At 32.7% G+C, this 24,889-nt stretch overlaps 2 protein-coding genes across 4 annotated transcripts; both read right to left on the bottom strand.

Moving 5' to 3' along the window:
* Positions 1–3,334: 3,334 nt before the first annotated feature.
* LOC110600122 (AP2/ERF and B3 domain-containing transcription factor RAV1) lies at positions 3,335–4,759 on the bottom strand. Its single transcript, XM_021736871.2, has one exon. The coding sequence runs from the start codon at positions 4,639–4,641 to the stop codon at positions 3,541–3,543; it is 1,101 nt and encodes a 366-aa protein (XP_021592563.1). The 5' UTR covers positions 4,642–4,759; the 3' UTR covers positions 3,335–3,540.
* A 9,122-nt stretch (positions 4,760–13,881) lies between these two features.
* On the bottom strand, positions 13,882–23,155 carry LOC110600011 (receptor-like protein 4). Of its 3 annotated transcripts, XM_021736679.2 has the most exons (9): positions 22,926–23,151; positions 21,800–22,843; positions 21,323–21,473; positions 21,040–21,111; positions 20,304–20,372; positions 19,821–19,889; positions 17,625–17,702; positions 16,225–16,430; positions 13,882–14,417 (listed from the first exon to the last, which is right to left on the bottom strand). In XM_021736679.2, the coding sequence occupies exons 1-9, from the start codon at positions 22,987–22,989 to the stop codon at positions 14,311–14,313; spliced, it is 1,860 nt and encodes a 619-aa protein (XP_021592371.1). In that variant the 5' UTR covers positions 22,990–23,151; the 3' UTR covers positions 13,882–14,310. The 3 variants fall into 3 exon arrangements, with proteins under 3 accessions (XP_021592371.1, XP_043806387.1, XP_043806388.1); XM_043950452.1 differs by having other exon boundaries at positions 21,800–23,152; XM_043950453.1 differs by lacking the exons at positions 16,225–16,430; positions 17,625–17,702 and having other exon boundaries at positions 21,800–23,155.
* Between the last annotated feature and the right edge of the window lie 1,734 nt (positions 23,156–24,889).

Here is a 24,889-nt window from a genome sequence, read left to right as displayed (position 1 = left end):
GATAAATGTCAAATTACTATTTTGACTGCTTTTCTCTTAAAGGAACAAATTTAGTGAGTAATTCATAAATTTAAATAAGGGTTTAATTTTATTTTTTCAGTCTAATTTTACTTAATTCATAAAAATAATTGAATGATTAATTTCTAATTATTATGGAATCTATGTATATTAATTTATTAAATCGCTGAGGTAAACCTATGAGTGCATGATACATATAATTAAAACTATATAAACTAAATGATATAGATATTTAAGACATGTTAATGGAATTATAAAAATTAAATAATTTATTTTATAAAATATAAAAATATTTTAATTCAATAATTTTAAAATAAAATAAATTAATAATTTTTTTAAAAAAATTTAGAAATTGAATGATAATTTTTTTATTTATCTAAAATTAATAAAAATTACAAAAATACCCTTATAAAAATTTCAAAAAATTCAGAAGTCCTGTACCTTTCGCCCATATTTGGGTCGGTTCCTGAGCAAATCAGAGACAAATCTTTAAGAGACCAAATAAAGTTACTTAAATAAAATTATATACAAAAAGAAAAATCAAGTCAATGTTAATTGAGAGACAATATTCCAAACCCATGTGTAAGCCAAATGACTTAGAAAAAAAAAATAAATTCAACTCCATTAATAAATAAACATAAGGAAAAAAGAAAAGTAAGAGAAGAATATTAATGGAGCCAATGGGGCATGTGAGAGAGCCTCCCAATTGGTTATGCAAGTCAATTACGTGACAAATGAACAGAAATGTTTATTCCATTTCTCTAATAATTTTAATACCCAATTGCACATTAAAATAAAATTTAAAATTAAAATTCTTGTAAAAAACCATAGACAACGAAACATAGCAAGAAAATGCCTACAGATGAAAAATCTATTTAAGAAAATAGAATAGGTAGGATCAAATCTTTGAAGTCTATAAGAAAATGTCAATGATCTTGTTTAATGTGAATTTTCATGACATGGTAGAGTGATATTTCCTCTGAAAATTCCATATTTGACTATGAATATTTGTTTGAAAAAATTATCTCATTTGATTGACAATTTTTTTATAATTAGATTAGCAATGTCAAAGTCGTCACCTTGTCCAATTGCATGTTAGAATATAAGGTTTAATTACAATCTACGTAGCATAATTAATTTGTGGGATGTAATCATTATATTATGCAAAAATCCATTATAAATGTTGGAATTTTTTTAGTATAAGATTTTTATTCGAAATTAATGTGATATGTTCATGGGAAGGAAGGAAGGAAGGAAGGAAGGAAGTGGGAGCCGTGCATTCCCTACCCTTTTGAATTATTATATATATGGCCATGAATAATATTTATTTGATTTTAGTTATTGGCCCCTCATAATAATTTATTTTGTTTTATTATAATGTAAATATATATTGGAATTCTTTATTTTCATTTTTTATATTCAATAAATTTGTATAGTATTGGTATTATAACAAAAATTAGAAGTTTAATTATATATGTTATTATGGCATTTTTTAAGTAAAATAAAATTTTTACCCACATAGTACTTTTATATTTATTGAGCCACCTTACATATTTTAATTTATATGATTTTTTTTGTTTTAACTGAATGTATTTGGTTTTTTTGAATGTTGAACATTCGCTTTATATATGTATAGTTATATATATGTATATAATATAGTCGAAAAATAAAATTATACTCTAATTTATTAGATTTATAAAAAAAATGTGAGGTGGGGATAGTGCATATAACAACCACTCTAATACTCAAGTCAATACACTGGAGAAAAGAGTGAGTGTAATAAATTATTTAGAGTTTTTCTGTAAGATAAGAGCGTATATTTATTTTTATGATTTTTTTTATACTATAAGAAAATAAATATAAATATAAAATTTTTTATAATTTAACGAAGATGTGATTGTCTATTTTGATAAGAAATATTACTAGTTAATAAATAAGTGATTCTGCAATTATAAATAAAATAAAAATAGTTGGATAATATCTAATAACAATAATTTTATACCAAAACTCAACCTATTAAGAGGGAAGTGAGTTTTGATCATAAACCGAGTATTTAAAATTTAAAATTTTTTTTCGGATAGGATCGCTTTAACCATTTATCAAAATTTTACCTTGTGAATCTAATATATTATAATAGCTTATAATTTATTTTTGAGCGATCTTTATAGTACATCATCAGTGTGTATAATAAAAATGATTTTAAAAATAATTTTACATATATTCTTAATCCTCAAAAAGTTAAAAAAGCAAAATAACTTTTTGTTAAAAAAACATAAAAAGTATACATTTCTCCAAGAATATATATACTTACAGCTAGAAGAAAGGTGTGATTTTGAACCCTAAAAAGGAGATAAATAAGAACATATATTGAAATTCCATTAAAGGATTAGCCTATAAAAAATTATTATAGAGGCACATTTTAGCAAAAATTCGTTGTCATAGTTTCCATTCAATTGGAATAAAAAAAAAGGAAAGACATGGTAGATTACCAATCCTCCCTATGAAATAATTCATTTTGTAAAAAATATAATTTTATTTTTTTTAAATGAAAATTTTATAAATAAAAAATAAATTATTTTATTATAAATAAAAAATTTTAAAAATAAATTTAAATTGAATTCTTATAAAATTTTTAATTTTAAATAAGAAGTAATAAAAAAATGTCCTACACCAAGTCATTAATAGCTAGAAAAAAAGAATATCCTGCAATGCATTAATCCCCCACAATTTTGAATAGATGAAGAGGACGAGGAAGAGCAAGAAGAACGGCTCGTCGCCAAGACTTTAAGCGTGGTAGGATCAGTAATACCACAATTTTGCCATTCTTAGCATCCAGCTTTTCTTTCTCCAGAATTTCACAGTGATTTACTTTTATAGTAAATGCACACTCATTTACTTTTTTGCCAAAATTTATCCTTCTTTTAATAAGTTCTGCTCATAATTTAATTGATGTCTTTTTAAACACCTTTCTCGCTGAGTTGATTTCCGAACTAGGCCTCAAATTAGATATGGCCACATCAATTGACCAATCAGTTGCACCTATTTGAGATAACTATGAATAATATTTTCGCTGGATTTGGCTTTGCCCACGCCCACTTGCCAGCTTGTACTTATTTGACCATAACCCAGCAGTGACCTCTAAAATCATTTGAACGAGGAAAGCTCAATTTCACCTAGTAGTGCTGCTGTGCCAATCTCCATCGCATACATCTAGTTAATTATTACTTCCATTCTAGGATGGCACATGGTTTTAAGAGATGCAATCAAGCATACAAACATGAAAATATCAAAATGTGAAACTGGTTCGAAGAGCCCATGAACAGAACAATTTGACGGATATATATATTTTTTCCCTTTAAATTTGTTGCAGCCTAATTTTTTAAGCTTTTTTCCCTTGTAATATACAGTTCATCTTTTGCAACTGGCTTCTAACACCACCTGTCTGGCCCCTTTCTCATCCTCCTCCTCCTAAACCCCATTCACAAAAATGCCAAAAAAAAAAAAAAAGAAAATTACAAAATGTTACAAAGCACCGATTATCCTCTGTTTCTTAATACAATTTAACGATAACAGCTCCATTTCCCTCATTCTCTTCCCATTACATCCACCAGCGCCTTCTGCCACACCACTGCCGCCGGGCGCCTTAAAAATGTTGACCCCAAACAATCTCACCATCTGAACAGGTTGGACCGAGCAAACCACTGGGTTCGACCCATTTCTTGCTTTCCAATCTATGTACAGCTGCTTATCCGGTCCGGTCGACCTCTGAAAACTCACAATGTCACCTGCTTTCAGGTTCTTCTCTTTGACAAACCGGCTCCATCCTTTTGTCAATACGTAGCTCTGGCTACTGTTCCAATAAGAGTAGCGAAATCTCCATACTTTGCCTGAAATGTCCTCAAAATTTAGCAGCACCCCTTTTGTGCTATTGTTTCCGCTCTGTAAAGGGAAGTGTTTCTCTGCGTGTTGTTTAGGAATCACCAGGCGATTGAGTTTCCCAACGTCGCTCGGCGTCACCGCTTTCTCGAAAAGCTGTTCACGCGCTTTCAGGACGCGGTCAGACCCTGAGAGAGCAACATTATTGGCGCCTGGGTTTCGATTCTGTTTTCCTAGCCCATCAATTTTATAGTTTCGCTTGCTTTGCTCGAGCTCATCGTCGTATGTGTGTTTTCTCAGCATATCAACGATTTCAGCTTTGGAATGGGAGTTCAAAAAAGCGGCTTCGATATCATCCGCCTCGGTTTCAGCACCCTGAGGCTTGAAGTTAGTGATGGCATCGCGGCCACGGAACCTCTGAGCAGCGATATCGTAAGCTCTGGCAGCCTCATCTTCCTCATTGAATGTACCAAGCCAGACACGCTGATGCTTCTCGTAAATCTGCGCGCCCCAGCGGCCGTTGGGTTGGGGAACGACACCTTTGTATTTAGAGGAAGGGAGTTTACGGGACTCAGCTTCTACGCCGGATTCAGAATCAAGAATCACACTTGAGCCGCTGCCAACGCGGCCAAGAGGAGACTCAGGAGATTTAGTTGGCGGAGGAAAGGAAGAGACAGCGGACGTCGGAGAAATGGATATGGATAAAGTCTCACTGGTAGTACTCTCATCCGTGCAGCTTCCGTCCATATTCTGCTTATCTTAAATTCTCTCCTCGCTGCTGTTGCGCAGTTGTAATTTGGAAAAAGGAGAAGGGGGAGGTGTTTTCTTTTTTTGCTACTTGAATTGGATTGCGTTTGAGGAAGTGAGACCAAATATATATATAGGAGAAAGAGAGAGATGGGCCGTAGACAGATGGGAAGATGAGGACTATGCGAAGTTAATGATGAAATAAATAATTATATAATAAACAGAAATGGTATGTGGTATTTTGTTTGGGTGGTAACAAATAAAATAATGTGTTATGGGGACGTGGATGTGGTGGGTCAACCCGAAGAGGAAGAGGAGGGATGTGTTAAGTAACTAGGAAGATTCATGGAGGTGGGGACGGCGAAGAAGGGCTGAGGAGGGTCATGTCACAGTGTGCGTGAGTTGTGGGCTGTGTATGTGGAGTGGGACCCTTAACCAAACAAGTTGATGGGGTTCACATGACTGTGGACCGTGTTTTAGTTAAGTTCATCCCCCCTGAGTTTTGCTGCTACTTCTGACCAGTGACCACCAGCATGGCCTCATCTCTCTCTCTCAACACAAACCCAAACTCAACTGTTAATGAAGTATTTTAATATTATTTTGATTTTTCACATGGAATTTATATGAATCTTATCATCAAAATCTACTCTATTATTTGCTGTTGCGTTTATTACTCCAATTAGGATCCAGATAAACATTGAAGAGATATATATGGTAGGTGTTTTACTACCTTTAGACATGGGTAGTGGGACCTTACATGGAAAGCTGATTAATTTGAGGTAAGGCCAACAGCATGGATAGACATCAATGAGAAATCCTCATCCAACTAGGAAAATTCCCATATACAATCTCACACCTGGCCTCTTTTCATTCGTTCACCTCTTTCTCTCCCCCTCTCCCAAAGTTTGTCTTTTTGGCTAAATTCACCTTGGTTCATTCGAAATCGAACCAATACTAAACTCAAACCATCCTCTATCATTTTTTTCCAAACAGCATTTCACATTTTTTCTACTGTCTTAATATTATTTATTTATTTAATAGATGTTCTCTTGTTTATTTAGTTTTATTATTTCACAGTCATAGACAAATGGTTCATGCACTAAACATATGCCTCAGTATTAGACCTCTGGATAAAAATCCAAGGGTGTTGGGATTGGTTTCTCAGATTTTGAATCGATTTGTACAATTTTATTTTGGGGGCAGAGAATCTAATTAGCATTTTGGTTTGTAAGTGTACAAATACAATGGAGGAGAAGAGCAAAAACAAAAGATAATGCAAGTGATATTATAAATTAGTAGGTGAATTTGTACGGATGAGTCCTCGGTCTTTGAAGGGCCCACGTGGCATTTTGTTTTTAAAGGGAAAAACCCGGGTGCTCCTCAATCGGTGGTCTACTCTTTACCGTCTCTTTTCTTTCTTTGCAAATTGCAAATTGCAAATTGCAATTCCCCTGTGGGTTTTTGGTTTATTGCTTCGTACGTGGGTCCCTTTCAGAGATTCCGCCTAATTTTTTTTTTTATATTCTTTTCTTACTAATACTAACTATAAAAAAAAGTAGTAATATTCTAATTTTACGTGTGGAACATAAATATGCTCTGTTCATCGTTAATTATGTATAATTTTTTTAAAATTAAAAAAAAAGTAGGAAAAACACAGTTTTTGTACCTTTCGGCCTTCAACTACAATATGCGATTCAGAAAAAAAAAAAAAAAAAAAAGGTAGACGTACGGCGTTCGCGTACAGTGATACGGAAGAGCTGTCTTTCTGTTATACTGCCATTCCTTACAAGTGGGAACATGCGACACTGAGAGAAATTAGGCATTATTGCCATTAACACCAAATTTATAATTTTTTATAATTCAAAAAAAGATTCCTCCTTATAATAAAATGATCTTATTCATAGAGAATGTGGTATTTTCCCCACCAGAAATAGGCAAGCTTGTTTCCAATACTAATTCATAATTTGCTTTGATTCGTGATATGAGTTTACGTAAAGGATAAATTCAATTAAAACATTATTTTATAATCCCGATACAGTAAATTACATTTGTGTTTTTGAAATTACTTATCCAGATTGATTTTGTTTATTGACGTATGTGAGATCCTAGATTATCAGCATTCCACAAATAAGATAAGCTGCCTTAGCCTTATTCAAAGTGGAACTACTTGCCAACATGCTGATGTATAATATATAAAGTGAAATTATTTATGCAAAATCTATCATCTTTACCTTTTTATATTTATCTATATTATCTTTTTTTTATACCACTTGCTTTATTCCACTAACAGTTCCTTCATTGCGTATCATTAATTAAAAATAATTACTTCATTTAACTTAAAATAATAATATAATTATATTGCATAGTGATTGGTCAATTCTAAACTTGTCCATATTTTCTTTCTCTTAGCTATAGGTTATCTGGCGGGCATGCCTGTCATTTTCACTTGGATAAGCTTAGCATGCATTCCAATTCTTATTTTCTGCTTTAGAACACAAATAATTAATAATTTTACTAATTAATTGCCCAACTTACATAAGCCACATTTTTCACTTTTTCCACAAAATAACTCATAATTATAAGATATTGCTTATTACTTTCTTATTATGCGTCACATTCTTATCCTAAAACTACAAAATCAAGACTACTTAGATTATCTCTAATAATAATATTAATTAAATAAATGCTAATGAAGATAATTAATTAAAATTAATGAGATAATGTAAGCTATCCAAATTTAATGAGTTAGTGCTTTGCACCGCCTCAAAAGCAAAAGCATGTTTTTACTTATCTGCTTTGTGAGGTATTTAGTAATTGAGTATTATTATAATAAATACGTAGACGTGGTCATTTGCATGAGTTCCGTTTCCCACTCTCTAGGATAGGGCACTCAGTTGGAGATGACTTAACATGTGACTTAAAAATTGGGCATGCCACGTCAAATCCATAAGGACATGCCATGTCACATTTAACATAATAAAAAATTAAAATCAAATGCATGTTTATGTTTTATATCCTAAATTGATTCATTCATTAATTAATTATATCTCTTAAATGTCCGACTATTCTGTATTCATCTCAATTTTTTTTTTATTGTAATGCTTTAAATCCACACTGACCTGAATTTTTCATCTTTTCTTATATTTCTCACAATCTTCTTCCCATTTTATTTTTCTATTTCTCCCTATCCATCCGAAATTTAGCATTTTTTATGAAATCAAAATATTAAATATTATCGTAAAAATTGTTGCCAAACAGTACTTTTATTGCAAAGAAGAGCTCCACACGATCCGACAAGGACAAAATGTATAGTGAACTTATTGTCGGCAAGGATAAAAGGAGGAATAGCAACTGTGTCACAATTATGGAGTTGAGTTTTGTGAGGTGATTTTTGAGTTTTCTACCGATGAAAATGCATGAAATGCAGATGTTCTGGCTTTGGCTTTGACTAGAAATAAAGAAGAAAGGTGGTGACATGAATGATTGAGAATAGTAAAAGAGAGATGATGATAAGGTGAAGATTAGGATAAATATGGTAGTGGTTAATAAGGGGTTGAGTAAATTTTGATTTTAACCGAAAAATAGAAAAATGAAATTGAAATTTATTAATATATTAAAAAACAAAAATTTAAGGTTGTAATGCAATTTCAACAAAAATTCATAGATTCATAAATTAAATCGAAAAAAAAGTAGTAGGCTTATGCATTTGCCCTAATTAAAAAAAATTAGTGGAAAGATTCACACGCTTGTGACGAAATTGGAATCTTTAATTTCGGTGTTGATTAGGAGATTTGGGATTATATAAATAAATTAAAACACAAATAAGATTTAAAGGCATTTATTTAAGATCTTAAGATAAAGTATGACAAATTAAACAAGAGTACGAACTTGACTTTAAGAAGATCTTTCAGAATTTTTATGACCCCACCACCGCCATCCAATATTTCTTCAGCTATTTAAGCCCTTTGATTTGTTGCAGAAAATAAGGATTTATCTCACTTTGTTTTTTTTTTGTTAGTGTTTAATTTTTTTGACTTGCAATTTGACTATTTTTCTTAAAATAAAATTATAATAGAAAAAATAATTTAATAAATTGTTAGTTATCTCCTTTTAATTTACTCATTTAAATAACTTGTTTGAGATATATTTATTTCCACGTTGGATATAGGCTAGTGGGTCAATAGTCCCAAAACTAATCCCATGATCTCATATGCTAATCCACCTTTATGATCCCATCAATCATCAAATCACCTCCTTAATCTTCCAAATATTTATTAAATATATTTAATTTTAATATTAAATTTTGACCATACAAATTTTAAGCAAAATAAAATAATTTTTTAAAACAATTTTGAATAAAAATAGATAATTAAATGTGATGTACCTGATTGAAAAGTTGAATGAAGTAATGGGGCATTTTGGAAGTATATGTCAAAAACAACACGCGTAATCAACTTCTTGGCTCTTTTTTGTTTGTTTCTTTATCCTCCAACTGGTTTCTTCAAACGTTCACACTCAATCACACGTCCACATAATGATTCCTTTTTTAAAAAAAAAAAAAAAATTGAAATAAAAATTCGTTAATTATTAAAAGCTAGTGACAAATCAAACCGGACGAGTTAGCTAATGAAATCATTGACTGTTGCTCTATCTTCTACCGACGTGGACAGTGCCTCTTCCATTTGGGTCAAAGCCACGTGACTAAATCAACTCCTACTAATTTTTCTTTTTATTTGATTATTGTTTTCTTCCAGCCTAATAATTAACCATCATAACAAATTAATTCTAATAATATTTATTCAATAAGTAAATAAATAAATAAAAATAAATTTCATTATATTTTGAATATAACTATAAATAAAAATATAAATTAGGTGGATAATAAAGCAAGAAAGAGTGCCCAACATGGTTTTTCTATGGATATGTCCAACAGAAATGAAAAGAAAAAATATGGATATAAATAAAATATTATTAATTCTAGAAGAGAGCATATGGAAATGGAATGGAAAGATTCCATTCTACTACTTTGAGTAAAACCAAACAACTACTTACAACCAGTGGGGCCCAAAAACCAAGTAAACCCAAAAATAACAGAGTAAACATAGCAGCTAAGGTAGGCTGGAAAGGAGGGGTCTAGAAGTTGCTTTTGCTGACCTTGACCACACTAAACCTAAACCAATCCATCTGATCACTTCACTCCCATTGGTCATCCCCATGGGACCCATCAACTCCTGCATCCCACATAACTGATATTCTTTCAAACAATTTCTCACTTACAAACCTAACTTTCTAAGCATAGTTTAAAAGTTGTCTTAGCAATTGAATGTTTAAATTTTGAATATAAATTAATTAATAAAATATTTACTAATTCATATGCGATTCAATAATCTTAAAAATTTAAAATTTGATGAATTTCAAACAAAGAAGGGAAGGGAATTATTGGGTATTGGCAAGTCATGTTGGATTGCTTGCAGGATAAAATGATAATACTTCCGTTTTAGGATATTTATTGTTTAAAATTTATTTAAATTAAAGAAAAACTAATTAATTTTAAAAAAATATAATAATATATCTAAAATACTTTTTATACAAAAATACTTTCTTATTTATTAATATTAAATAATCTAAAATTTAGTATATATATATATATATATATAAAATAATTATTAGGAGAGAGATAATAACAGATGAGTGGAGTTATTAATTTAACCACATGCACAAAATGGAGAGGGTGATGTTAAGCAAATCACCGCCATCTCCTATAATGGGTCCCAATAATTGCATTTTAATACGAGTGGAAAAATTCAAACTCACTCACTCATAGGGGTTAGCTCAGTTAGAATCGAAATAATTATATTGAATTGATTTGATTTAATAATTTAATTCAATTTTAAAATAAAATAGATTCAGTTGAATTTTAATTTTTAAAAATTTTAAATTGATCGACTTGATTTAATTTTAAAAATAAAATAGTTGGATTGAATTCAACGATTGAATTTTACTATAAACGCTGCGTTTTATTATAAATTTATATTCTACCACTTTCTGCATACAGAGTCAGTTAGGCCATGTTGCCACCTACCTCCCTCTCACTCTCAGTCGAAGCATCTTAACGGTCGTGACGACTTCTCACTTCACCAATCATCAGCGGTCGTTCTCTCTTCTCCGTTCTCGTTCAGCCACTCATCCATCCAGTTGTCAATCCTGTAGCCACCCACCCAAATGTCAAAGTCAGAGTCTTCTCTCCATCCCTCGCGTCTCTCTCTCACGGCTATCGCTCGTGGCTCGCGTCTTTCTCTCACGGCTGTCGCTCGCATTTCTCTCTCACGGTCCTCGCTTGTATCTCTCTCTCACGATCACGACCGTCGCTCGTATCTCTCTCACGATTGCGGTCTCTTCATCTTCAACGCTATCTCATATCTCAGCTCAGTCTTTAACTCTTTTTCATTTTTTCTCTGTCGCATAATTTGATCTCTCATCGAATCATTATCGTCCTCAGTGTTAGTCACGACTCGCCTCTGCTATCTGATCATCTCGGTGAGTAGATTTTCTAATCCCATTATTTTATATTTATTAATTAGTGATAAACTTGATTTTTATAATATTAAATATGGTATATGAATGATTGATTCTTATAAAAGCAAACATCCATAGAATAAATAGAAGGAAGAGGCCGGTAAATCCATAAAAACCTAAAAATCAATTTTAAATCGAACTGAACTGAATTAATTCAGTTCGATTCTATGGATGTACACCTACTCGGTCACTCACTCACCCTGGAATTCATTATGTTGCCGACATGCCACCCATAACCTCATGTCACAAAATAAAATAAAGTAATTAGACCAGTTGATTTGTAGTTGGGTAGCAAAAATACCTAAGATTTGTTATTATTATTATTCATTTATTTCTGGTATCGCAGGTAAGCATTTGTCCTTCTCAAGCAAATAGCCTTCCATCTCTTATTGCCACTACCAACTTAATTTTTAATATATTATTATTAAATTAATATTTATACAAAATTAGTTAATAGATACATATATAAAAACCAGAGGCTGATGGATTTGGAGGTCAACCAAGTCCAGGGATTGCTGAATTGGAGGTAAAGTAATGACATGGCAGTTTGAAATTGGGAGATGAGGGATAAGTCAACAAATCAGACGTGGCTTACATATTTTAAATTTTCAACTAAATGATAAATGGAGATGTGATGGAAGTATGTGAATCTCAAGAAAACCACTAGCCACTGGGCGGTGACTGCTGCTGCTTGATTTTCCACATCATTTGGGCCCAACCCTTTTTTATTTCAATATTTCTAATAATTATAATAATAGTTTTATCTAAATATGACATTAATAAGTTTCAATAATAATTTAAACTTTTCCTTATAACTTAGAAACTTAAAAATCTCAAGTTGATGTCTTGAAAAGGAAGGTTTACCAAATAATTTAAGGAAAGATTGTCCGAGTTGGACGTGTTTGCGTGTAATTGTATTAGTAGGAGTAAAAATTAGTGAATCCAAACTGGGTTTTGGCGATGGCTTTTAAGTGACGTGGAAAGTTAAGGATCGATTACCCATGCCAATGAGCAATTCTATTTAAAATTAAACTTATTTATTTAATTGGGCAATATTTTTTTAAAAAAAAAGAGTTTCATCCGACGGAACCTAATTTGTGCATTAAAATTTAAATTTATGAAATTTTAGTAAATGAGTGTAGAAACACCGTCTGTGTTGGGAACAGTTGAATAATTTGAAGGCATTCATCTAGAAACATTTGCTTTTTTTTTTTTTTTGAAAAATTGTAAGAAAATGAAATTGTAAAGAAGAAGCAGTCAAGGAAAAAAGGAGCGTGAAGGAAGGGGAGAAGCAGCAGCACACTGACATTATATGCTACAAAAATAATTTAGGTTGTAAAAATTCAAAGTCAGAGTTTGGAATTTTTGACATTTTGATGTGAAAACAATCAGAGATTCCTTTTCATAATCTTCAACAGCACAATTCCTACAGTCTTTAATGAAGATATTATTATGACCACTTGATGCTTTTTAATAATGTCTGGTTTCGTTAGATTCACAACACTTGTCAACTCCAGTTATCTCATTCTCAACTCCAGTTAATTTTATCGATCTATTTATTTATTTATTATCGTTGATATTTTTTCATTCAAACAAACCATTCAATTATTAAAATAGGACATAATATATGAGACAAATAAAATTTTAAACTTTAAAAAAATAAATGAAAAGGATGCTTCTAAAATTCAAATTAATGTGTTCCAGTTCACAAGGCTTTCATCAGCTATTATGCATATATAATGTGTCACAGTATAATGGATATCTGTTGTATTACAAAGCAAATTGATTAGCTATTTTTGATGAACAGAAGTTTTTTTTATGGACTTATTGTTTTAATCATAGTTTAATCACACTATAATAACACTTCATTGTGAGTATTTTGTTATCACAGAGAAAATATATGAATTGATAGTAATGCTTATTTAATCTATTTTTAAAATCTGGGTCAATTCTTTTTAAGAATTTAGAGGTTTATGAATTAGACCTCTTAAGTTATAATATATGTAACAAGTAATATTTTAATATTATTAGATATAAAAGTATTCAATATCTGATAATGGACCAAACTGACTAGAGAGAAAAGTTATTTTGTAATAGAGTCAAAGATAAAACTTGTAGGAAATTAGTCTTTATTCCTACCACAAAAAAGAGAAAAATAATAAAATAAACATATAATATATAATAATAATAAAAACAAGAGAGTACACATCGGGGAAAAATACAGCACAAAGCATACAATGGGTTTGAGTAATATTATGAGAAGTAGACAAAATCCAACCACTATTAAAATGTGACTAGACGAAGCCCCACATCCATCAATGGAGTTGCTCATCTCAGTTTTGGAACTTCAAGGAGTTGCCAATACCCAGATAGATTTTCCACATTCAAGAATCATAGGACACGTGTTTTGATGAGTAGTGCTCATTTCTGGAAGTAAATCCTATATTCTATTCACCCTTCAAATTATTTAATGTCAAATATGTACTGATATTGAATACATGATCAAGCATAAACATAGGCAATTATTGAGTTTTCCAGTTGTAGAGGAAGAAAATCATCAAACATTTCCCATGAATAATACTGTAAATAGTTTTATGAAACGAGGTTGCAGATAGTACAGAAAATACTAAATGTAGAACAGAAAATCTACAGGTGAACAAATGATTGGAAGGTGTGTTTGGACATAAATATAATCGGCCAAAACATAACATCGAATAATGAAACTGGGACCAAACAAATGCCCCTTTTTCATAGAGTGAGGGTAAATTCAGAGAATATATTCAGAAAATGCAGCAAAATGGATATGATACATCAGGAAGGCTTATCCTGTTTCTTTGTCAGCGAGAATAAAAATGAGATACATTGAATTTTTGTATAGACAGTGTGACTTGTGAAGACCCCATCTCTGTTTTTGATTTGCCAAAAAGATTCCAAATTCATTAACACTCTTATCCTTGTGAAGCACTAATGCAGCTCACTTCCTATATATGCATGTTGTATTTGATAACATTAAGTGTCCCCTCTATGTGCGGCTATGCCCACTCGGTGCAATGAAGCCTATCAATATCAGTACTGTACTTTGAAAGAGCACTGTTATTGAGGACCATAAGGTGATGACAATCCTTTTGCGTGTTGGCTCTCCATTTCAAGAAGCATCAAGGACTTCTGCCTCTGGTATCTGTTTCTCTTTGCGGCCATTGCTGATCAAAATACAATTATAAAAACTTAGGTTGCAATTTCATGCAGATTTGCACATAATTAATGGTATGACTCATGGTTGTATCTTAAAAGGATACTCAAACAAGTACAAAGAAGATTGAGACAAGTACAGAAACCTATGATGATGTAAACTGCAATATCGGAACAGGTGCAAGTGATAATAATAATCAAGCATAATGTAGTGAAGGTTTTTGAAATGCAATTGATTTATTTATTTGTTTGTTTCACAAAAAATATGAGACAACATTTCATGTAAAAACAGTTTTTGAAAAAGAAAAATATTTTGTGGACCTGTTTGGCATTGAGATTCACGGTTCAAAAAGTGCTTATTTGAAAATTTTTATATAGTAACTTTTGATATATTAAAATATATAACACAATAAACAAAGAAAATTTTATATACTTCTAAGATATAAAAGTACAATAAAATAAATTATTCACATAATTAGTTATTCACGACACAATTTGACCTAGAGGATAAACATTAACTTTGCTTTGCAATTATCACATGGGAGTCGTTATTAATTATTTCAATTTCAGATAATTATTTCAATTTCAGATAATTTTAATACAGGCACACAAGATTATTCAAAGTTGGTGTGCAATGCAATTAGCAACTAATGCTAAAAGCATTAGACAAACCCGGGCTCCAATCCCTCCCAAGCCTTAAAATTTTTTTAAGCAAATCCATCCTTTTAAACCTGACCAGATTTCTGATTTTGAAAGAAAGAGGATTTTATAATTGAATCAGACCAATAAGTCTGGTTCCTGGTTAGGCCAGAGCACTCCTGTTCTAATAACAATGCATTACTAACAACAATAACGAGACTATAAGTAAGGGAAGTTCAAGTTCTAGCTAGATTTGGAAAGGAGCTACAAGGGTGGCACATGGAAACAATTTCTATATGATGAGAAGAATGGCTGATGAAGACAACAGATAATGAACAAGACAAACAATTTCTTGATATTTGATCTGGAAGAAGACTCCAAGTATATTCTAATGTCAGAAAGTGTTCCGTCTGGAACTACAGGAGCACAAAAGGACTGAACTTAAGCAGCAAATGCTTTCACAAAGTATTTGTGGTGAGAGCACTATTTCTGTAACTTGTTAATTGTAGGCATAAACAAATGTAAGATATGTGACAGCTACTTCCACCATCTACCAATAAACTAGCAAAGCCCAAATGCTAAACCGTTGAGGCATGACATTACTGTTGGAAGATGTGTTAATGACTATATACCACTGGAGTATTCAATATAATTATATTCCCACTACTTATTAACCTCTTGACTTTCCATAGCACAGTTTGTATTAACCAGTTCCCTTTCCATAGCACAGCTTGTATTAACCAGTTGCTTTTATGTATCATAGCCTGTTTAAGGCTATTCTTCGGTTGCCAACCCTAATTTTCAAGATTTTGTGTTGTTGCCAGAGTTGTTTTTAGATCCATACACAAAGGATTCATTATTACGCCTATGCCTGACCGTTTCTTCAAATAATCTCGCCTTCAGGTAATGAATGCAGGGACTCTAGCATATCTGGTATATGAGGAATGCAAAATTCTAAAGGAATAATTGCAATAATGTCTGACTAAACATGTATCCTTGAATTCAAAACTACATCTCATACAAGGATGTGCATTGGGTACTTCACTTCAAAAATAAAATTTAAATGAGGTAACATTGCAGATGAAACAGCACGCCAGCAGATATCACGAAATGCAATGTGGTAAGAAATTAAAACCACAGACAAGAGATGGACTTGAACTTCTCTGGAATCATACTTACACATTAAATCATGAGGGGGAGCAAAATCATAATCATTTCTACTCCTCTTGATGTATATGTATACCACCAACAGAAGCAGAGAGACGACAACAAGACATGATAGGGCTATCCCAACTTTACCACCAGTGGACAAATGTCCATTTTCCCAAAACAATGAGCATTGTGGCAAAGAGGGACCACCACACAAAGCTTTGTTACCTGAAAGGCTGCAAGAGAAATGTAAATTCCATTAGGTAATAATAACAAATGAGTAAATTCTTGAAATCATTTATGCAGAAACGAGCTAATAGTTCAGCAAGTGCATTATATAATTATTTATCTGAATTTTTTGATGCAACAATTTTTGGTAGACATAGTATATAGTTCTAGAGAAGGGAAATGATAGTCCCAAATGCGGCTCTTTGGTGGTTTTGAAATGAAAATAAGTATATTAATATTTGGAGATAGAAGAGGCTTTGGATGACAGAGATAATATGAGATTTTGGTATTATAAGAAAGAATAGTGGAATATGGAAACAAAAATATCACCCATAAGATTAAGCAACATGTTTATAGTGGAAAAATATGATGAAGTCCTACGTGATAGCAAAATACCAGCTAGGATGAAAGTGAAGTTCTAAGAAGACTCTAATTAACTAGCTATGATGTATGGCAAAGCTAAGGATAGCAAGATGAACACATGCATTGCAACTAATATATGCATTGTAACTAGCATATGCACCATTAGAAAGTATAACATACTAAGATTGCAGGAAAGTGAAGGGTAAAATAGTGAAAATGATCTATACTGTCAACACTCTTAACTAATTTGGGATTAACTGCTTAGTTAAGTTGAATAGAGTAGTATTGCATGTGCTCTTATGCACATGACAATAGTGACTCAAAATTTTCAATAGGTCTCTACAGCATTAAACTTACTCCACCAGTTCTTTTTGATACACCACAAGTTGTCTAGTATACTTGGATAAAACTTTAAGCAATGGCTTCGATAAAATTTTCCAAACCACTAGTTTAAATTGATAACTTGGATAAAACAATTAGACAATTATACTTCTACAATTTGTTAGACTGATTTATAGCATCTTAGCAGAGAAAGCAATATGCTTATCAATTGCAAAAGAAAAAGGGTAAAAGATACAAGTTATTATTAAATTTGCAAATGCAATCCAGTTGTTACACAAACTCTCAGCCAACTAACTTTTCTTATTCTTAGAAGAACTCAAGAAACTTGATCATATAAATCCTCAAGGGCATACTTCAATATAATACACCAATAGAAGAAGAGGTTACAGACAATGGCTAAAATGCAGTAAGGTATATGTCCAAGATTTTATGTCTAAAAGTTCTTCAAAGCAAACTAAACAAAGACTTATGAATTATGATAGCTATAAACGACTTACTCAATAGTTCCACCATGCACACCAATTGAATAGAGCCCCTCTTGGACTGGCCCTTCCAGTAAGTTATTATTCAATAACCTGAAAAAAAGATAATGTGATAAAGATATTTCCGTGGAAAAGCCAATAGCAGTCACTTAAAAAAATATATAAAAGATAAAAAAAAAAAAAGCCAAAAAGCATTGTTTGGAAAACAATTAGGCATCCAATGCAAATAATCATTAATAAATTGGGTCCTTACTGTGCATATCTGGTGTACTTGGGTAGTGCACCCTTGATGTTATCTTCAACCAATTTAATATTAGTAAAGGATTACAGTTATCAATATGCAAAATGGAAAAAAAAAAATCAGTTCCTTATTAGAAAAAGGTGACAATTTAAGCAAGGGAAAGTTATCCAATGAGACTCATAGAATAAGTCCAATAGTTTATGGTTTCTTTGTGGAAGATTGATATGTTTTTAGTATGGAATCAACAGTCAGCATTCCTTTTATTACTTGAAAAGTTTCAATTCAGTATGCTCATGCATCCATGGCTGCTACTTAAAACTTTGATATAAGCATTTTCTTGCAATTTTAGCCCATTGTACCTGCAAACAACATGTCTAAACCAGCCTGCAGACAACTAACACGAAACTAATGCAGCAAAAACAATGTTGGTATGCAATGACTATGAATATGATTAAAGAAACAGCAAGAAGAAATGTTGCTTGATATCACAAGGTGTTCTGAGAGCTTGTCTCAGTAACATCACCACCTGAATAGATGGAAAGAGCATGCCTCCATTTGATAATAATTAACAAGCAAAGGGATCAAAATGACCCTCATTCTATCCATGTTTTCTAATACCTGCATCCCATCCAAGCATAAAATTTATGGTCTTTTATGCCGATTGCACACAGTCCCTTCAGTTTACGTTTACCAAACACTAAAGGAATGAGAATAAAGGCTTGATTATGTCCAAGGCCTTACACTTGGATGATAATAAAGTATATTTTTTGATGATAATATAGTATATTTTCAGTCTACCTACAGACAACTAACATGAAAATATATTTTACAATAAGATAAATCGAAATGTTTCTCTCTCCAAGAACACTCATTTCAAAAAATGCAGTGTAGAACAGAAATTTGCAAATACAACCAGGTGCTTATATGCAATATATCTAAGCAATGATTTAAAGAAGTGGTTACTAGTTAAAAAACACACCACAAAATATTTATTGTTTCATTCAACGTTAGTTTAAAAAACTTCAAAACATATAACTTGACTTTTCTTGATATAATGGGCCAGGCCTAATTCCAGGCTAAAGGGCACTTTATGTGAGGAAGATTGCCCAGGTTAAATGAGAAGCACTTGGACTACTTACCCAGCCAGTATGGGATCTTATCACACCTCTCTCATGCCCAAGGCTAAACATTTGGAGCGTCAACTTTGCAGAACTGGACATCTGCAAGTGGACTGCCCAACATTGAAACTGGTGTTGGCTGTAATACTATGTTGATATACTGGATTGAGCCCAACTCCAACCCAAAAGGCACTTTACGGGGAAAGGCTTGCGAAAATCATATGAGAAATACTTTCCCTACTTTCCCAGCAAATGTGGGATCTTAACAATTTTATGTATTTAATTTTTAAATTAGTTTCATTCAACTTGTGGAGTATAGCTTATGTAGGCTGAGGTTCCTTTATTTCAAATGTAAATTTTAAGCATCATAAAACATTGTTCAAACCCAAAATATTTGCAGTCATTTTACAAATTTCGAAAAATTATAAACTATGAATAATATTTTACAGATTCCCACAAAAAAAGGAAAGAATCTTTTGCCATATATTTAGATATACAGATCAACCAAATCTATCCTATGTATAGAAATAGATAAATCTTTGACACCTAATGCACTTTTATCAAACAAATTTGTTGATATACTTGTATAAGAGTTTGAATCACATAAAATCCATGGAAGGAACTTAGATCAAAGGAAACTAGTAAGAAGTCCATTCAATTCTTATCTGACATGGTAAACAACCACAAGCATAAAGGTTCTCTCTGCAAATTAATGAAATGCTTACATGGGGGGCATAAAAGGTGGAATGGACTTAAATTCTCTTAGTGACTCCAATATTTGTCTATAAGAAAACCAACATTCTAAATCTATACATCAAACAAGATTATGATATTTAAAGCAACACAACTTACACAAGCTGCAGACTTGAAGATGCTAGACTTTCCGGAATAGGTCCAGAGAATTGGTTGTTTGATAAATCCCTACAGAAGTACCAAAAAACAGTGACTAATAACATTGTGGAACTACAGCACAAGTGGTTATATATTGCAAGATCAGAAAGCTTTACACAAATCAGATTAGAGGTCCTTCATGGGGGAAACTAAGATGATTATGCAACAGGATAAAATGAAAGATCTTCAACCACGAAGAAGAGATTGCCAATAAAAATTTTATACAGTTTAATGAATCCAATCCTTGTCCCTCTCAAACCAGGAAAAGATAGTAAAAGCACTAGTAATGAAATCCCACACCCCCCTCCCAAACAAAACATTGTCCCTCTCCCACACATGCACCCATCCATATCCTGTGAGAGATGTCTTTTTAAAGCATGTTATGAGATGGAATACATAACATATTAAACAATTAAATCAGGGCATCAATTCCATAATACTTACAGGGACACAAGTGATTTATGACCTAGTCCTGATGGAAGAGTTCCTACCAAGGAATTAGAACTCAAATTCCTGCAAATTTAAAAAAAAAAAATGTTCTTTTACAGTTATGCTAATGTATAACAGGAAAACAAAAGTACGGAATTACAAGAAACTAAAAAGGCAAAGACACTGTTGCAATAATAACCTGTGTGCAATACAACAGGTGGACCATACACAGAAAATTTACAAATGTAAAATGTAAACTAAATGCCAGAACACACAGAACAACTATGCAGGCTCAATTGCAGTTTTGAATGTAGACATTTATAAATAAAATGGTGCAACAAATAACTTAAGGACAACAGAAGCAGAGACAAGTGAATTCATAATTTGATCAATAAACCCTGGCCTATTTGCATTAGCAATAGGCACATTAATTGTCTTAGGATAGAAGTCCTATTATTTATGATGATTTTTCTTTTTATTGAAATTGGTTGTTAAATGATTAAAATCAGTTTGCAATGGCACAAGGCATGTATTTAAGTCAAGGGCCCAACAGAGACAAATCCCATAATAAGTTCCTGAAATTCCAGGAGAAGACATGGTTGTCAACAGCTTAAATTCCATATATGCCCCAACCTACAAATGAATGGAAACGAAGGATACATGCCATGAATCCAACCGCAACAATTACTGCATTCTCTAACACAAAACAAGAAATGTGCAATGCATAAAAGAAATGTCAGTTGATACTTACAGGCTTACCAAGTTTGACAATAGACTAATCTGATCACTTATATAGCCTTTCAAGCCTTGGCTTCCGAGATCTCTGCAAAGATAAATAAGAAAATAAAATAGGGTGTAAGTCTCTTCTAAAAGATTTCTGCACGAAACCAATATAGAGAATGCCTACAAGAAAGATACTTGAAAAACATATATTTCTGATGAATGGTCACCAATATTTTTCTACAATTGGATACATTTAGAAAGCAATACAAGAATAGCAGTTCTAAGCATAGAAAGGAAGAGACAGTGTTTACATTTGTGATATAACAAGGGCAGTTCCATCTTTGCTGGAATGGCAGGTAACGCCTTCCCAAGCATCCCAGTTAGTAGGAGCACAAGGATCACCATTCCAACCCATTCTATCAGGAACAAGAAGTGACTCTTTCAATGCTCTCATAGCAACAACTGCAGAAGCATTAGTTAGTGAATACTTCAACTTTTAAACAAAGCATTAGAAACATTATTAACCTTAATTTTTGCACATTTCTCAATGAGAAATATAAAAGAATGTAGTTCCTCAATTTTCCAATATGTTAAACAAGTTATTAAAGGCTGATTATTAATTAATTTCTCAAAAAAACGACTCTTTTTTTCTTTCATGCAATTGCTGAGACCAAAATAATGCTGAAATATCTAAAGGCAAGTGATTATTTTGAACCCAAATAAGATCAATGCACATACATACATAAGTGACAAAGATAAGTAATTTCACTATCTGTGATTCTGCATACCTTGCTCAGGAGCTGTGGAGATATCATTCGGAACCAGAGCATAATTCTCGATTCCACTAATCAGTGGCGCCCCCACTAACGGCACTAGCTTCACGGTCAACGGAGTATTGCTTAGATTATGCACCGTATACTGTAAGCTATAGGCCGCGAAGCTCCCAACCTGCGCATAAATATCAACTCTACTGACGTTCTCGTCATTCACCAACACATCAAAAACTCTCTTCCCCTTCTTATTTATGGTAGAATCAATCTCAGCGAAGTGAAACCACAGCAAGTAATCCAATTTCGCATCCACCGCCAGTTCATACTCCAAAATTCCGTTTCCCGTAACCGCCGTCTGGTAAAGCTTCATTGGGAAGTAATTAGGGGCCTGATCGGTGCCAGTTATTTTTTCTAGGGTGGAGAAGGAATTGAATTTGCTGGAGGCAGTTGGGGATCGGAATTCGGAATCCGACTGCCATGAGCGGCCGAACTTGTCAGTGTCATTGCTGAACCCTGGTCCCCATTGGTCGGAGCCGCAGGATAAACGGCCGTAGTTGACCAGGATGAAATTGTCGCCGATTTTGGAAGATTCATACGACAGCGGATCTACTTGACGAATTTCGAGAGTGCCGATCGCGGGAGGATCAGTGGCAATGCTGTAAAAACAGATATCCGCCTCTCTATCTTTAACAAACGCGAATAGATCAGAGTAAGCACCGTCACGAGCGAGACTCTCAGGCCAGGGGGAGCGCCAAGAGAAGACGAGAGTACCTTCAACGGAAACGTCGAAGCTCGGAGAGTGAGACTTACCATCGTAGTTGTCATACACAGTAAAAGTACGGATATAGTAACGGCCATTGGGGAGGGGGAGAATGTAGCAATTCTTCTTGCCAGAGGAAAGAGGGAAGAAGCGGAGAGTCTTCTCTTGGGGGAAATGGAAGTGGAGAGGCTCAGAGACGACAGAAGTGAGGCCGCCGGTGAAGAAGCGGTCAGAGAGCCAGGTGGTGTTGAAGGGGTCGGTGGAGTTAGTGGAGCCGCCGCAGTCTATAAAGTAAGAAGTATCTGCAGCGAGAGAAAAGCAAATGTAGTTAGCAAAGACCGTTAAACAGTTAGTTAAAATAGTTAAACGGAGGAACAGTAATACCATTGAGGAAGGAAAAAGCAGAAGGAAGAAGGAGGAGGAGGATAGAGAGGAAGAATAGAGACATGTTTGATGATGGAACAGCAGAGGAAAGGATCGAATGAACGTGTGAGATTTATAGTGAAGTTTCTAGTAAAAATCCAATTTTCACTTTAGTTGACAAAGAGGAGAAGAATCATGGTGGAAGCGAGATTAGCGGGAGATGATTGTTGATTGGATTGGGATTCTATGCGAGAACCACTGAGGCAAGGGAACTATTTCTTTTTTTTTTAAAAAACAAAAATTAACAGACAAAAAGAGCTGTAAATTTAGCTGCAGTGAACCCCACTCGGGTTTCTATAAAACTTATATAACATTTATCATATAATTAATAATAAATTATTGTATATATATACAGCAATTTTCCTGACTGACTACTGAGACACACATGCAATGTAGTAATCATAATCATCCACTACTTCAACTAAGCATACCGTATGAAATCATAATGAATTACTAAATAAATATATCTCACACATGATTATTTAAAAATAAATAATTAAATGCTTATAATATAATACAAATAAAAAATAAAATAATTACATTTTCCTTGCAATGAAATTACTTTCAGTGTTCTTTTGGTCATTTTCACAATGAAAAAGGTTTCAACTTGTTTTGTTGTGCCGGAGGATCTTATGAGAAAAACTAATGATGATAGAAGGGAAATGAAAAGTGTTTGTAAAATCAGCAATTGAAGACAAGAGGGAAAAAAATAAATAGAAAAGGGAGAGGTTGGAAGCAGTTGGTGAATAATTTGGTTTAGGTATATAATTGAATGCAAAAGGTTTTCTCTGACTCATATATATGATTTCTATCTAACAAACTCATACATCACAGGCAGCAGTGTGGCATTGAAAATCTTCAGAAAAAAAATGAAATAACCCATATGATTGATAACTAATCCTTTAAAATAATATTGGTGGTAGGTTCTTACTCGTGACACGCAGACGTTAACTGTGTATTTATTTGGTTTGATTGAGTGCAGTGTGCGAGAGGGAATAATAGTAGCAGGTCAATTTCATCACATTATTTAAAATTTTAAGTTGAACTAACCATTAACAAACCATTATTCTAATTTCTAAGTACTTCAATTTTAGACTTCCTAATAAAAAAAATCGTTAAATACTAAAAACTTGTGTGCAATTTTAAGGAGTATGAATACTTTTTAATTATTTAATGAAAACTGTTTTTCATTTATTAAAATTCAAAATTTATTAGTCAAATATTGAATTTCAAGGAACTTCGATTTTTCTTTTTTCTTTTTTTTAAAATACTTTTAAACTAAATCATTCTCAGATCGAATAACTAGATTTGGCCCGTCCCAAAAAAAGTTGTAGCCCTAATAGGGTAACATTTTTAGTGTGTGTAGCTGCGTTGTATGTAGAAAGTTGGGGGTAGGAGTAGACGAGGGCAACTCTAAAATGGTCAAAACCAGCCACAAGAAAATAGAAATTGCTGCCCTCACCACCACCATTTCATGTGCCACACTTTGGGGCGTAACATGTGTTGCCGAGACTAGGCACTTTGGGATTCAACACATATACATTGAAATTTTTCTAACTATTCTCTAAAATTTTATTCCTTCTCTCCACAAATATAGCCTAATTTAAAATTATTAGATTCAAATGTTAAATGTAATTGAAAATAAATAACTGTTACTGTTAATTGATATTGAGTGTTTCATAAAGCTATTTTAGTCACCATGTTTGATTTTTGGATTCGTTCAGCATAAATTTGATACAAATGAATTGTAAATTATTTAGTAAAAATTATCAGATGGGTATGTAGGATATGTGTGGCCCAAGTAAATCAGGGGAATGTGACATGTGCTGCAATTTGGAAGATTCCGAGAGAGAGAATTCAGGTGTGTGGACAAAACATGATTTAAGATCCCAACTGACACAGGGAAATTTCACAATCCATCTCCC

The sequence above is a fragment of the Manihot esculenta genome, chromosome 14 (assembly GCF_001659605.2).
Source record: "Manihot esculenta cultivar AM560-2 chromosome 14, M.esculenta_v8, whole genome shotgun sequence".
Classification (NCBI taxonomy): domain Eukaryota; kingdom Viridiplantae; phylum Streptophyta; class Magnoliopsida; order Malpighiales; family Euphorbiaceae; genus Manihot; species Manihot esculenta.
This window is presented reverse-complemented; position numbering and strand designations above follow the sequence as displayed.

Coding starts and splice junctions, on each gene's coding strand:
- LOC110600122 (XM_021736871.2), bottom strand. CDS start 4,641: ATGGACGGAAGCTGCACGGATGAGAGTACTACCAGTGAGACTTTATCC.
- LOC110600011 (XM_043950452.1), bottom strand. CDS start 22,928: ATGGTATTACTGTTCCTCCGTTTAACTATTTTAACTAACTGTTTAACG. Junction 21,112..21,322: donor GCCCTTGTTATATCACAAAT/GTAAACACTGTC, acceptor TTATCTTTGCAG/AGATCTCGGAAGCCAAGGCT. Junction 16,431..17,624: donor GTGCATGGTGGAACTATTGA/GTAAGTCGTTTA, acceptor TTTCTCTTGCAG/CCTTTCAGGTAACAAAGCTT.